The 12,087-nt window shown below is 44.7% G+C and overlaps 2 protein-coding genes across 2 annotated transcripts in view; one reads left to right on the top strand and one right to left on the bottom strand.

The window, feature by feature from the left end:
• Stx8 (syntaxin 8) overlaps positions 1 to 5,181 on the bottom strand; it is a 250,638-nt gene extending 245,457 nt beyond the window's left edge. The window contains exons 1-2 of the mRNA XM_057773482.1: positions 5,132 to 5,181; positions 263 to 362 (exon numbers count right to left, since the gene is read on the bottom strand). Of these exons, the coding sequence (XP_057629465.1) occupies positions 263 to 362; positions 5,132 to 5,148 (117 nt within the window). The 5' untranslated portion in view covers positions 5,149 to 5,181. The remainder of the gene's footprint in view (positions 1 to 262; positions 363 to 5,131) is intronic.
• An 838-nt stretch (positions 5,182 to 6,019) lies between these two features.
• Cfap52 (cilia and flagella associated protein 52) overlaps positions 6,020 to 12,087 on the top strand; it is a 43,656-nt gene continuing 37,588 nt past the window's right edge. Inside the window, exon 1 of the mRNA XM_057773935.1 lies at positions 6,020 to 6,089. Coding sequence (XP_057629918.1) covers positions 6,020 to 6,089 — 70 coding nt within the window. The remainder of the gene's footprint in view (positions 6,090 to 12,087) is intronic.

Genomic DNA, 12,087 nt, shown 5'->3' with positions numbered 1-12,087 from the left:
CACTGCAGCTCTATAAAAAGTCAGTGAATGAAATGTAGACTATTTTATATCTTGGGGCAGTAGTCATTCATAATTTACCAAATGGGGAAAAATAAAATTAGATACAACATACCAAAACACACTCCAAAGATTTATACACATGAACTCGCACATGCACGCACATGCACACACATGCACACAACACAACACACACAGCATGCCCCAGATCTAGAAATGCTTTCAAACTTCAAAGATGAGCACATCAATTCTTCCACGGTATTACCTTAGGTGTCTTTTCACCTCTCCTTTCACATTGATTTCGTTGTTGAATTTTCTCAGCAATTTCTTGGGCAATTTGACAAGTAGAATCATATGTGGAAAACCTGAAATCAAAGTCATTCAGAGAGAAAGAGGTTTAAAGTTCTTTAAATAAAGTCCTGGCCAGGGAATGGTGATGGCGTATTGTCTTTAAACCCAGCACTGAAGAGGCAGGCAGATCTCTGTGAGTTTAAGGCCAGCCTAGTCTACATTGTGAGTTCTAGACAAAGCTACATAAGGAGACCCTATAGAAAGAAAGAAAGAAAGAAAGAAAGAAAGAAAGAAAGAAAGAAAGGAAGGAAGGAAGGAAGGAAGGAAGGAAGGAAGGAAGGAAGGAAGGAAGGAAGGAAGGAAGGAAACAAAAAGGACAGGTGGAAAAGAGAAGGGAAGGAGGAAGGGAGGGAGGGAAAGAAAGGAGGGAGGGAGGGAGAGAGGGAGGGAGGGAGGGAGGGAGGGAAAGAAAGGAGGGAGGGAGGGAGGGAGGGAGAGAGAGAGGGAGGGAGGGAGGAAGGAAGGAAGGAAGGAAGGAAGGAAGGAAGGAAGGAAGGAAGGAAGGAAGGAAGGAAGGAAACAAAAAGGACAGGTGGAAAAGAGAAGGGAAGGAGGAAGGGAGGGAGGGAAAGAAAGGAGGGAAGGAGGGAGGGAGAAAGGAAGGAAGGAAGAAAGGGAGGGAGGGAAAGGAAGGAAGGAAGGGAGGAAGGAAGGAAGGAAACAAAAAGGACAGGTGGAAAAGAGAAGGGAAGGAGGAAGGGAGGGAGGGAAAGAAAGGAGGGAAGGAGGGAGGGAGAGAGGAAGGAAGGAAGGAAGGAAGGAAGGGAGGGAGGGAGGGAGGGAGGGAGGGAGGGAGGAAGGGAAAGAAAGAAAGAAAGAAAGAAAGAAAGAAAGAAAGAAAGAAAGAAAGAAAGAAAACCAACCATAATAACAGCATGTACTGAATGGTGCTTCCTATGTACCAGGCACCATTCAGAAAGCTTCACTAACGACAACTCAGTTAATCCACACAAGAACACTGTGGCGCAGGGAACATGGCCTCCTCCACCTAGATAGGAAGAAAGCAGGTACAAAGAAAAGAGGTAGAGCTGACTTGCTCAGAGGGGACAAAGGAGAGCAGCAACCAAGGGTGTCTGGTCCCAGAATCTGGGCTTTCAAGGAGTTTACTATTATGCACATGATAAAACATTTGCATTTGTACCTTTGGCTTGATGTTATTTGGTTTGGGTTGTTTTGTTTTGCTTTGTGGGTTTACCGTTTTTGTTTTAACAGTATCTCCCTACGTAACCCAGGCTAGCCTTGAACTCATAATTCTCCTGTCTTCCCTTCCTGAATCCTGAATGCTAGGATTGCAGGCCTGCAACACAAGGGCTTATGCTAAACAAAACTTTGTTCCAGGCACTATCAACTCGAAAGAGCAATAAACGAAATGGACAGAGTTCCTGTTTTTAAATGAACATTCCAGTGAAAGGAGAACGGCAGACAATAAATATACGGTTGATTTGATGTTGATTTGATCTGTGTTATGAAACATGGAAGATAAAGGAACACAGTGACAAGGAGGTGCTGTATCAGTGAAGGAGACACTGAGGCAAGGTGAGAACTGACAACCAAACTCACACAGCAGGGACAGCAGGAACTGTGTATTTGCAGCAAAACGCTCCAGGGGACATAGAAGCCTGGCTAACTCCTAGCCCCACCACAGTTCTCTCAGAACACTGGCCTTCCACTTGCCACTAAACAGTGTTGGGGGCTTTCAAAGATTCAAATGAGGGGCTGGAGGGACGGCTCAGTGGTTCAGAGAACTGCTGCTCTTCCAGAGAACCCGGGTGTGATTCCCAGCACCCACAAGGACGTCTACAACTGTATCATGTCCTCTTCTAGCCTTTAGGGTATCAGGCAAGCATAAGGCACATACATACATGAAGGCAAAACACCCGTACACTTAAAATAAAAATAAACATCTTTAAAAAAAAAAAGATTTCTGGGCAGTGGTGGCACATGTCTTTAAGCCCAGCACTCGGGAGGCAGAGGCAAGCAGATCTCAATGAGTTAGAGGTCAGCCTGGTCCATAAATCCAGGGCTACACAGAGAAACCTTGCCCCCCAAAAATAAAATTCAAATAAGCTCCTAGTAGCACCCAGAGTTTTCCTAATTACAGCATTTTCGCTTTCTAATTTTCAGAAAACACGTGTGCGCACGTACATCTCCTCTCTTGTACCCATCTGCTCCTGAGAAGCAGGGACTCTTGTGCTCAAGTGAACAATGCATTTTCCAGGACTGTCCACTGCAAAATACTGAAAACTATTGTTTGCCCTGATGTCCCAGTTTTATGCATAAGAAAAGAAATAATTTAATTCTTTAAAATATTTCAGTACTGGACATGCCCATTACCCCAGCTTCTTGAGGCTGGGACACGAGAGTCTTAACTTCAAGGTTAATCTATTTGAGGCAGCTTAGGTAACTTTGTGAACTGTCTCAAATCTTAAAAGATGATTAAAGGCATAGGTCAGTGAGAAGCATTTGTCTAGCTTGTGCAAGGCACTAGGCTCAATCACCAACATCAGGAGAAAAAAGCATCTAGCTCGGGCTGGGGATGTGACTCCAGATCCTACACAAAGAACTTTATGCTGTGAATTTCACAAGCACCTCAGAGGCAGTGTCACTCCTAACCCAAGACTCATACATCAATATGCACCATTCAGTACACTCGGGTATAGATGTGTATGAAAAAGACCAGGTGAGATATATATAGATAATTTTTAAAAAGTGGGGGTAATAAAGAAAATAGTCCAAGTCCCAGATTCCCTCCGTTTTCCTTGCTTGCCTCCACACTATCAGTTATGAAGACAGGGACTTCAGTCTGGCTCGGCAAACACAGATCAAACATATAAAATCCATAACAAAATCCTGTCAAATACAAGCCCTAAAGTAAGTATCTCTAGGGTTAGGGAATGGGAGAGATTACTGATGTCAGAGGTGCTCAGAAGGGCTGGGCCACAAGAGGACATCTTGGGCTGACTTCAGACTCAAGCAGACGTCTGTATGGGAAGGAGGAGCAAAATCTAAACACTGTAGAAAGCACATGGCATAAGCAAAGATAAATGGAAGAAAGCATGTCTGGCCAAGCGGTGGCCCTGGTAGTAGGAGGGTACATTTAAACAGGACAGCTGAGTGGAGGTTAGTTTCTTCAGAGGCTGGCCCAAATCAGACTTACAGGGAAACTGTACCCCCAAAACAGTGAAGCATTTGAACTCTTTTGCTGTTAGTCTCAATTGTTTAACTCAAAGACTTTCTCATTGGACAGTTGAAAGCTTTCTTGTCTTGCTGGGGACCAAGCTCAAGGCCTTGCGTATGGTAAGCTCGACCACTGAGCTAAAGCAGAAATAAGTGATGAACGTTCAGATGATGTACTGATATGCATGGAAAAATCACGGTTTTTTTTGTTTGTTTGTTTGTTTTGTTTTTTTTTTTTTTTTGGTTTTTCGAGACAGGGTTTCTCTGTGGTTTTGGAGCCTGTCCTGGAACTAGCTCTTGTAGACCAGGCTGGTCTCGAACTCACAGAGATCCGCCTGCCTTTGCCTCCCAAGTGCTAGGAGAAAAATCACGTTTTTAAGACAAGTTAATGATATGGAGAAATGCGCCCTGTTGTGTAAAATACATGCAAATAAAGATTTAAACAAGAAATGCATTGGGGAAAAGTTAACATTGGTTGTTTCCAAATAATAAAGATGCTATTTATTTTCTTTCCTGTAGATGATACTCAGTAGTCTCTACATTTTCTACTAGGGATGTGGACAATTGTTGAAACTTGATGGAGCAAAAAAAAAAAAAAAGAAGAAGAAGAAGAGGAGGAGGAGTTATATTCAGCAGTTGGCTGGGCATGGTGGCAGTGTGCAGTCACACCACTTAGGAGACTGAAGTAACAGATCAGGAACTTAAGGTCAGCCTGGGCTCCCTGAGACAATGGAAACAAAACAAACAAAACCCACGAAAATTTCAGCAACTAGCCCAAACAGCCTAGATCCCTAGGTAACTCTAACTCTGACCTTGGGAGCTGCTCTCCTAATATTCAAAATTGTCTGCCATCAAACAATCATAAACTGTACCAGAAACACCAACATAAGGCATATTCTCCAACAAGAACTTTATCGAAATACAATGGTATAAATTATGAAACAGGAAGGTCAAGACTGTATCGCAGTATGTTCCTTGGATAAAGATATTTTTCATCATTCTGTCCTTGGAACTTCACTGCTGAATAAATGGCCCTTATCGGGTGCTGATTTCTGCACTATTTCTTGCTGACATAAGTCTTCAGGATACTGACGCAGGAAAGGGTAAAATGCCTACCGCAAGTGCAAATTTCCCTCCCAGATTACTACAAATCTTTTTGTGAAGAGCCCATAACACCTATGCCCGGCTAACCACTAACTAGCTGGTGACCATGGAGTCTGAACCTCGGTTTCTTCCCTTTCTGGGGGTTGATGGGTGAAGGAAGGGACATCCCACTAAAAGGTTTCTACTTCACTTTTACAGGACCCAGGGGAGTCCGCACAAGCAGGACGGGCGAGAAGTCCCCGCAGAAGGCGGGGGAAACTCTCGATTCTGTTCAAGTCTTAGCTCCCCCCAGGTTACTGTCTCCCGCTCTGACGACCGAGTTAGCACCGGGGAGGCGGGATGTGGCTGAGTCCCCACAGCAGGGGAGGATCCTCACCCGTTTTGCTCATCCCTAAAAGCCGCCAGCCTCAAGTTCAACGATGGCCAGGGTCTGTGCGAGTCCCTGGAAGCCACTTCCACCCCCAAGTCCCACCACGAACTACTGCCAGCACAAGCAACTCACCAGGGGTCCGGAGCCATGGTGCAGTCTCGGCCCGCAGTTGGGACACTTCCTGCTCGCACCAGCTGACTACGGCGGCCCGCGCGGCTCATTCCCCGCAGTTCGGAAGGTGCGCGACCCGAGCCCAGAGTTTGCTAAATGAAACGTGTGTCAGGAACCTCAGAACCACGCTAACCAAAACTCACCCTTGAGGGGACAGTGGATTGAAACAATTGATTTTCGTTAATTCACATGAACTGCTGGATGCAAGGAAAATGGTTACGTTGTTGAACAGACTCAAAACCTTTTCCCAGGAATGGAGGCGATCAAGACCCCTGCTCTCGAAGTTCTTCGCATTTTTTTTTCCTGATCGGAAAACAACAAAAGAAGCCCGGTGTGATAGCTCGCACCTGAAAGCCCAGCACTTGGAAGTTTGAAGCAGGAAATCTACATACAAGCAACGTATATACTTACATGCATAACAATAGTTGCATACCATTCTAAAACTTTTAAAGTCTTTTTAAAATTTTTCTTTTACAGGGTAATATCAATTCCACGATATTTTGGTAACAGACTACCCATCAGAGGCAATTCTGTCTTCAATTATTTTTAATAATCATCATAAGGGGGCTTAATTTTATAGTTAAGACAAAAGTCGCTGATTTTACACGGGAGACGAGGGAATTCATTCTGCATATTTAGTGTTCACCTACCACCTAAATTTCTAGAATGAATAAAAAAAGTAAGAAGGAAGCCCTTCCTACATTTGCAAAAGGGTAAATCAATTTGAACTCAGCGGGCTGGCGTTCTGCTCGAGCGTAAACATAGTACGCATGCGTGCGCCAGTTACCATACCGACCAGTAGACGCTGCTCCCTGAAGTTGAGGAATCAATGAGCTGAAATTCTCCACGATGGAAGAACAAATTTTACCCGAGACCGACGTGGCTGAACTGGAGCTTGAGGCTGTGATCGGCTTCAATGGTGAGGCCTGCAGTATCCATGATACCTCAGGGGCAATGAGACTCTGACTTGGTAGCACTTGAGAGTAGTGGGGACAGTGGCAAGAGCCTAGCCTGGCAACACCAGCCCCGGGATGATGATCTTGGTCTCACTCCCGATCCTCAGATATTGGAATGGGATAACAGCTCTGATAAAGTGCCACATCCAGAGACCAAATCTCTCTCTCTCTCTCTCTCTCTCTCTCTCTCTCTCTCTCTCTCTCTCTCTCACACACACACACACACACACACACACACACACACTCGCACTCACCCCTGGCAGCAATCCTTGGCTCTGGACACCACTCCCCACCTCTATCCCTCAACGACCTCCACCCTTGAGCAAAGAAAAGAAAAAAAGAAAAAGAAAAAGAAACACCACCTTTCCACACCTCTTGCTGATCTGCAGTGGAGAAAGGGCTGCAAGGGAACACGCGATCGCTCTAGAGGTGCTCTGTGTCCTCTATCCCAAGTAAGGACTCAGAAAGGTTTAAAAGATCCGAGGGAAGGAGGACAGTAAGGGAGACCTCCAAGGGAGATTCTGGAGGGGCCTGGTCATTGTCATTACTTGTGACTGTCATTGTAAACACTGCAAAAAATTGCTGTGATGGGGGGTGTCGTGTTTGGGGGAGTTGGGAAAAGGCAAGGAATCAAACTTTGGAGGGAAAATCAACTTTTTTTTTTTTTTTTTTTTTTGGTTTTTTTCGAGACAGGGTTTCTCTGTGGTTTTGGAGCCTGTCCTGGAACTAGCTCTTGTAGACCAGGCTGGTCTCGAACTCACAGAGATCCGCCTGCCTCTGCCTCCCAAGTGCCGGGATTAAAGGCATGCGCCACCACCGCCTGGCTGGAAAATCAACTTTTTAAAAAGCACGTTGTGACGCCTGGTAGCTTTATGGCTGTAAGGATGAGGTGCGGAACAATTACTGAGTTAAGTTTTAAGCACTTCGGGCCTTAGCTCCTGAGTCTTCGTTGTACTATACAACTCTGAAAGCCAGCATTTCCTGTGTCCGAGCCAGTATCATCTTTAGAGATGGACAGAGATTACTGATAAAGAGTGACCCCCTAGTGAACTGCAAAAACATCCTGAAGACCCAGTGCAAAGACACCCGGAGACCTGAAACTGAATTCTTGCTAACTTATTGGGGTTGTCTGAAAGAAAACAGCACCCAAAGGGAGTGGCACTTATGGAAGGTGTGACTTGTTGGAGTAGGCGTGGTCTTGTTGGAGCAAGTGTGTCACTGTGGAGGCTGGCTTTGAGGTCTCACATATGTTCAAGCCAAGCCAAGTGAGTCAGACCACTTCCTGATGCCTGTAAGATGTAGGACTCTCGGCTGCTTCTCCAGCACCATGTTTGCCTGCGTGCCACCATGTGAGCACCATGATGATAATGGACTAAACCTCTGAAAATGCGAGCCACTCTAATGAAATGGCATTCCTTTATAAGAGTTGCCATTGTTGTGGTCTCTCTTCACAGCAGTAGAAACCCTAAGACACCTACTAACTGGCTCTCAGAAGAGGGAATCAAAAACGTTTTACTAAAGTCTGGATGAAAGGTTGTTGTTTTTTTTTTTAACGTTGTATGAATGTTTTGCATGTCAGTGAGTCATGCCCAAGAAGGCCAGAAAACAGCATCGGATCCCCTGGGGCTAGAGTTACAGAGCAGTGTGAGCTCCATGACCAGAGTGCTAGGGATCAAACCTGAGTCCTTTCGAAAAGAAACCAATGTTCTTAACTGCTGAGTCAACTCTCCAGTTCCCTACTATATTTTTAATTATGTCTATGAGGTGGAGGTAGCGGTGGGCATGCAAGTGCAGTTGCCCTTGAAGGCCAGAAGAGGGCATGAGATCCCATGAAGGTGGAGTTACAGGTGGTTGTGAGCCGCCTGATATGTGTCCTGGGAAGTGAATTCCAGTCCTCTGCAAGAACAGTGTATGAACTCTTAACTTTTTGCTTAGACTTTTCTTAAGCCTGTGGGAGAAAGCATTTATTGAAGACTTGAAAGAAGTCAAGGAAAGAGTGACCTCTTTGAGCTTAAATAATCCTTAAAACTGGGTAGGAATCAGTGGCTGAGGATTGAGGTATAGATGATTCCAAGAAATCAGGATAGGGGAACAGGGCAAACGGTGTAGCATGAATTCAAATTGGTCTTAATAGTAAAAACTTGGAGTCAGCTATTAGGGGATGAATGCTGAAGATCAGAGAAGCAGAGCAGCCAGCCACTAGGATTCTTACCTCCACCAATGCCCAGACCAAAGTGGTGATCCTGTCCTCAGACTGCATCCTCAGATGGCTGCAATGAGCTCCGGTTTCCTCCTCTTCACCGCCATCTGGCTCTGTTTCTCTTTTAGACTGGATCATTCTCCTGTAGCCCAGGGTGGCCTTGAACTAACAGAGATCTGTCTGTTCCCTCAGCCCTGGGATTAAAGGTGGTTGCCACCACTGCCTGGCCTCTATGACTAACTAGTATGGCTAGCTCTGCACTCTGATCTTCCGGTAAAGCTTTATTTGTTAGATCATAAAATATCACCACAAAATAGTTTGCAGGAATTTCAGGACTGGAAGGACAGGAAAAAGAACCTGAGCTCAGAGGTCAGAGGCCTTAACCACTAAGTAATGGAGCTTATAGTTTCCATGGAATTAATCCAAAATTGAAAGCAAGCTGGACGTGATGGCCTACACCTTTAACCCCAGCACTCGAGAGGCCGAGGCTAGTGGATCTCTGTAAGTTAGAGGCCAGCCTGGTCTACATAGTGAGTTCTAGGGCAGCTAGAGCTGCAAAATGAGACCCTGTCTCCCCAAAAAAATACAAAAGTTGAAAGCAAAGCAAAGTGGCAGTAGAGCCCATCATAACTGTTAAAGTATTAAACTTGAATTTGAACGCAATGATGCATATGCAGCTGTATTCTACAGTTCTAGGTATTGTACTTTGACATGAATTTATCATGTAAACAGACCAAATATAATCGTGTTGGATATGAAAACATCAGACTGTAGCTATTGAGTTCAGTCACATTCAACTGATTTTCCATTATGTCCAGACCTCTTATAAGTTAAAAACAGCAGCGGCAACAAATAGGCCAGGAATCTGCAGGCCAGATTTGATGTGGGATCCCCTCTGCATGCTGTAAATGCCGTTGGTTAATAAAAAACCTGCTTTGGGCCTATTGCAGAGCAGAATAAGGCAAGGCGGGAATTCCAAGCAGATAGAAGAGAAGAGAGTAGGTGGAGTCAGAGAGATGCCATGTAGTTTGCAGAAGACAGACACGCCCAAACATTGCCAGTAACCACGAGCCTCATGGTAAAATACAAAATAATAGAAATAAGTTCATTCAAGTTGTAAGGGCTAGCCAGGAACACACTAGAGTCACTGGCCAAGCAGTGTTGCAATTAATATAGTTTCTGCGTGATTATTTGGGGTCAGGGCAGCCAGGAAACAAATGAGTGGTCTCTGTTTACACAGATTTGTCCCACTGTGTGTTTTGTAAATAAAGTTTTATTGTAACTCAGCCATGTCCTTTATTTAGGTGTTGTCTATGCCTACTTTCACACTATACTAGAAGAGATGAGTAGCAGCAACGGAGACCATATAATTCAAAGAATCTAAAATATTTATTTTCTGGCTCTCTATAAAAAGCTAAACTCGGGCGGGGTGGTGTTGGTGCATGCCTTTAATCCCAACACTCAGGAGGCAGAGGCAGGTGGATCTCTGTGGGTTCGAGGACAGCCGAGCCTACAAGAGCTAGTTCCAGGAAAGGCTCCAAAGTTACAGAAAAACCCTGTCTCAAAAAACCAAAAATAAAAAAGCTAAACTGCTGAAATAGGTAATGACAATAATAATAATAAATATAAATGGCTATTTGCTAAAAACCTAAAAGTGTTATTAAAAGTGACATTACTTTTTATTTCTTCAATTGGCAAAGGCTAAATATATGGATTATACTTATGAAGGTGAGAATAAGGAGTTTCCATCTGCAATTGCTAGAAGTAGAAATTGCAACACCTTTAGGAAGAGGAGTTGGCTTCATTGGTAAAGTGATTGCGGTAGAACCATCAGGACCCTGAGTTTGGGTCTTCAGCTGTCACATAAAAAAGTGGGCACAGTGGCGGACGGCTGTAACCCTAGGACCAGAGTGTTGGGGGAGAAGATGGGCAGATCCCCAGAGTCAGTCTAGTCAATCAGTATGTTCTGCATTCACTGAAAAATAAGGTGGAGAGACATAGAAAAAGATATCCCTCATCAACCTCAGACCTGCCTACACACACACACACACACACACACACACACACACACACACTGTGGGTGTGAAATGTTACCTTGTCTACCCGGCATTATGATCAGGAATGTTTAGGTTCTTGCTTGCTCATTACCTCTGTCCGCTTTTCATGCATATTTTTCTATACTTCCTATTGATTTTGTGTTCTTTTCCTGAAGTTACTTTCCTGCTCTATTAAACCAGAGTTGACTCTCTTTGTTTGCAACCAAGAATCTTAACTAAGTGTGGTGGTTTCAAGGAAAATGACCCCCATAGGCCCATAGGGAGTGGCACTATTAGGAGGCGTGGCCTTGTTGGAATAGATGTGGCCTCATTACAGGAAGCGTGTCACTGGGAGTGGGCTTTGTGATCTCAGATGCTCAAATTAGGCCCAGTGTGTCTCAGTCTTTTCCTGTGTTGTGCCTAAGTCCTGAGACACCCTCCCCCAAGAAGACTGCCACACTCTTCCGAAAGCAAAAGCAAGGTTTTGTTTATTGTATAGGAGTTAGCACAGGTCCCCTGCCTCACAGTCTGACTCAGCAGATGGAGGGAAAGAGGACTCCATCTACTATTGTTTTCAAAGGGGTTTTAAAAGACAAAAACAACAAAGCAGTCACAAAATTACAATTTCAAAGTACAAAATTGCTTATCCTATATCACAATTGGCTAAAGGTTAGGTAAAGCTTAGCTGTTATTTTCTGATAGGCTGTCCTTGCCTAAGGGGGGGGGGGATTGTTCTCCCATAGTAACTATCCCCTGGTCACATCCTGGGGACATCTGCTGATCCTTTACTAGCCAAAAGGGCTGTCTGAAAACTTATCTGATTGGTCCATTGTTACTCAATCGATAGGGGAAGTTAGGTAGTCAACATCTTTTGTGTAACCACGGGTGGGGGTATGGGTGGCAGTCAGCAGTTTCAGAGTATCTCAGGTTTTTCCATTAACTAATACTTCCCCTAGAAGGGGCCTCATGCCTCCTGGCTTTTCTCAGGGGTTGGAGTGAAGTTCGAAGTCCCAAAGGATCCCGGTACAAGAATGGAATCTTTTTCAGCCTCAGTTTTTCTGGTCTCTCACCTGCTGCTGTCCTATCTGGAGGTAGCGCTCTCAGCTACCTTTCCAGCCCTATGTCTGCCTGCGTGCCGCCATGCTTCCCGCCACGATGACAGTGGACTGTGAGCAGCCCCTGAATGTTTTCCTTTATATGTTTATCACAGTTATGGCGTCTCTTCACAGCGATAGAAGCACCAACTAAGACACTATGTAACTGAAGACATGCACACCTGTCTTAGCTACTGTTCTATTGCTGTTAAGAGATAACTGCCAGCAAGGCAACTTATAAAAGTAAGCATTTAACTGGGGGATTGCTTATAGTTTCAGAGGATGAGTCCATGACCATCGTGATGGGGAGAATGGCAGGAGGTAGGCACAGTGCTGAAGCAGTAGCTGGGAGCTTATATCTTATCCACAAGCAATAGGCAGAGAAAGAGACTGTTCCTGGCATGGGCTTTCAAACCTCAAAGCCTACCCACAGTGACACATCTTCTTCAACAAGGGCAACTTTATAAATGTTCCAAAAACTGTTCCACAAACGAGGGACCAAGCATTCAGACATATAAGCCCATGGAGCTGGTCTCATTCAAAACACTACAGCCCATTCTTTGGCCCCGAACAGACTTAGTAGTCATATCATCATGCAAATGCATTTGCATAACTCCAAAAATCTCCACAG

The sequence above is a fragment of the Chionomys nivalis genome, chromosome 7 (assembly GCF_950005125.1).
Source record: "Chionomys nivalis chromosome 7, mChiNiv1.1, whole genome shotgun sequence".
Lineage (NCBI taxonomy): Eukaryota > Metazoa > Chordata > Mammalia > Rodentia > Cricetidae > Chionomys > Chionomys nivalis.
The sequence above is the reverse complement of the archived record's forward strand: the minus strand, read 5'-3'. Positions and strand labels throughout refer to the sequence as shown.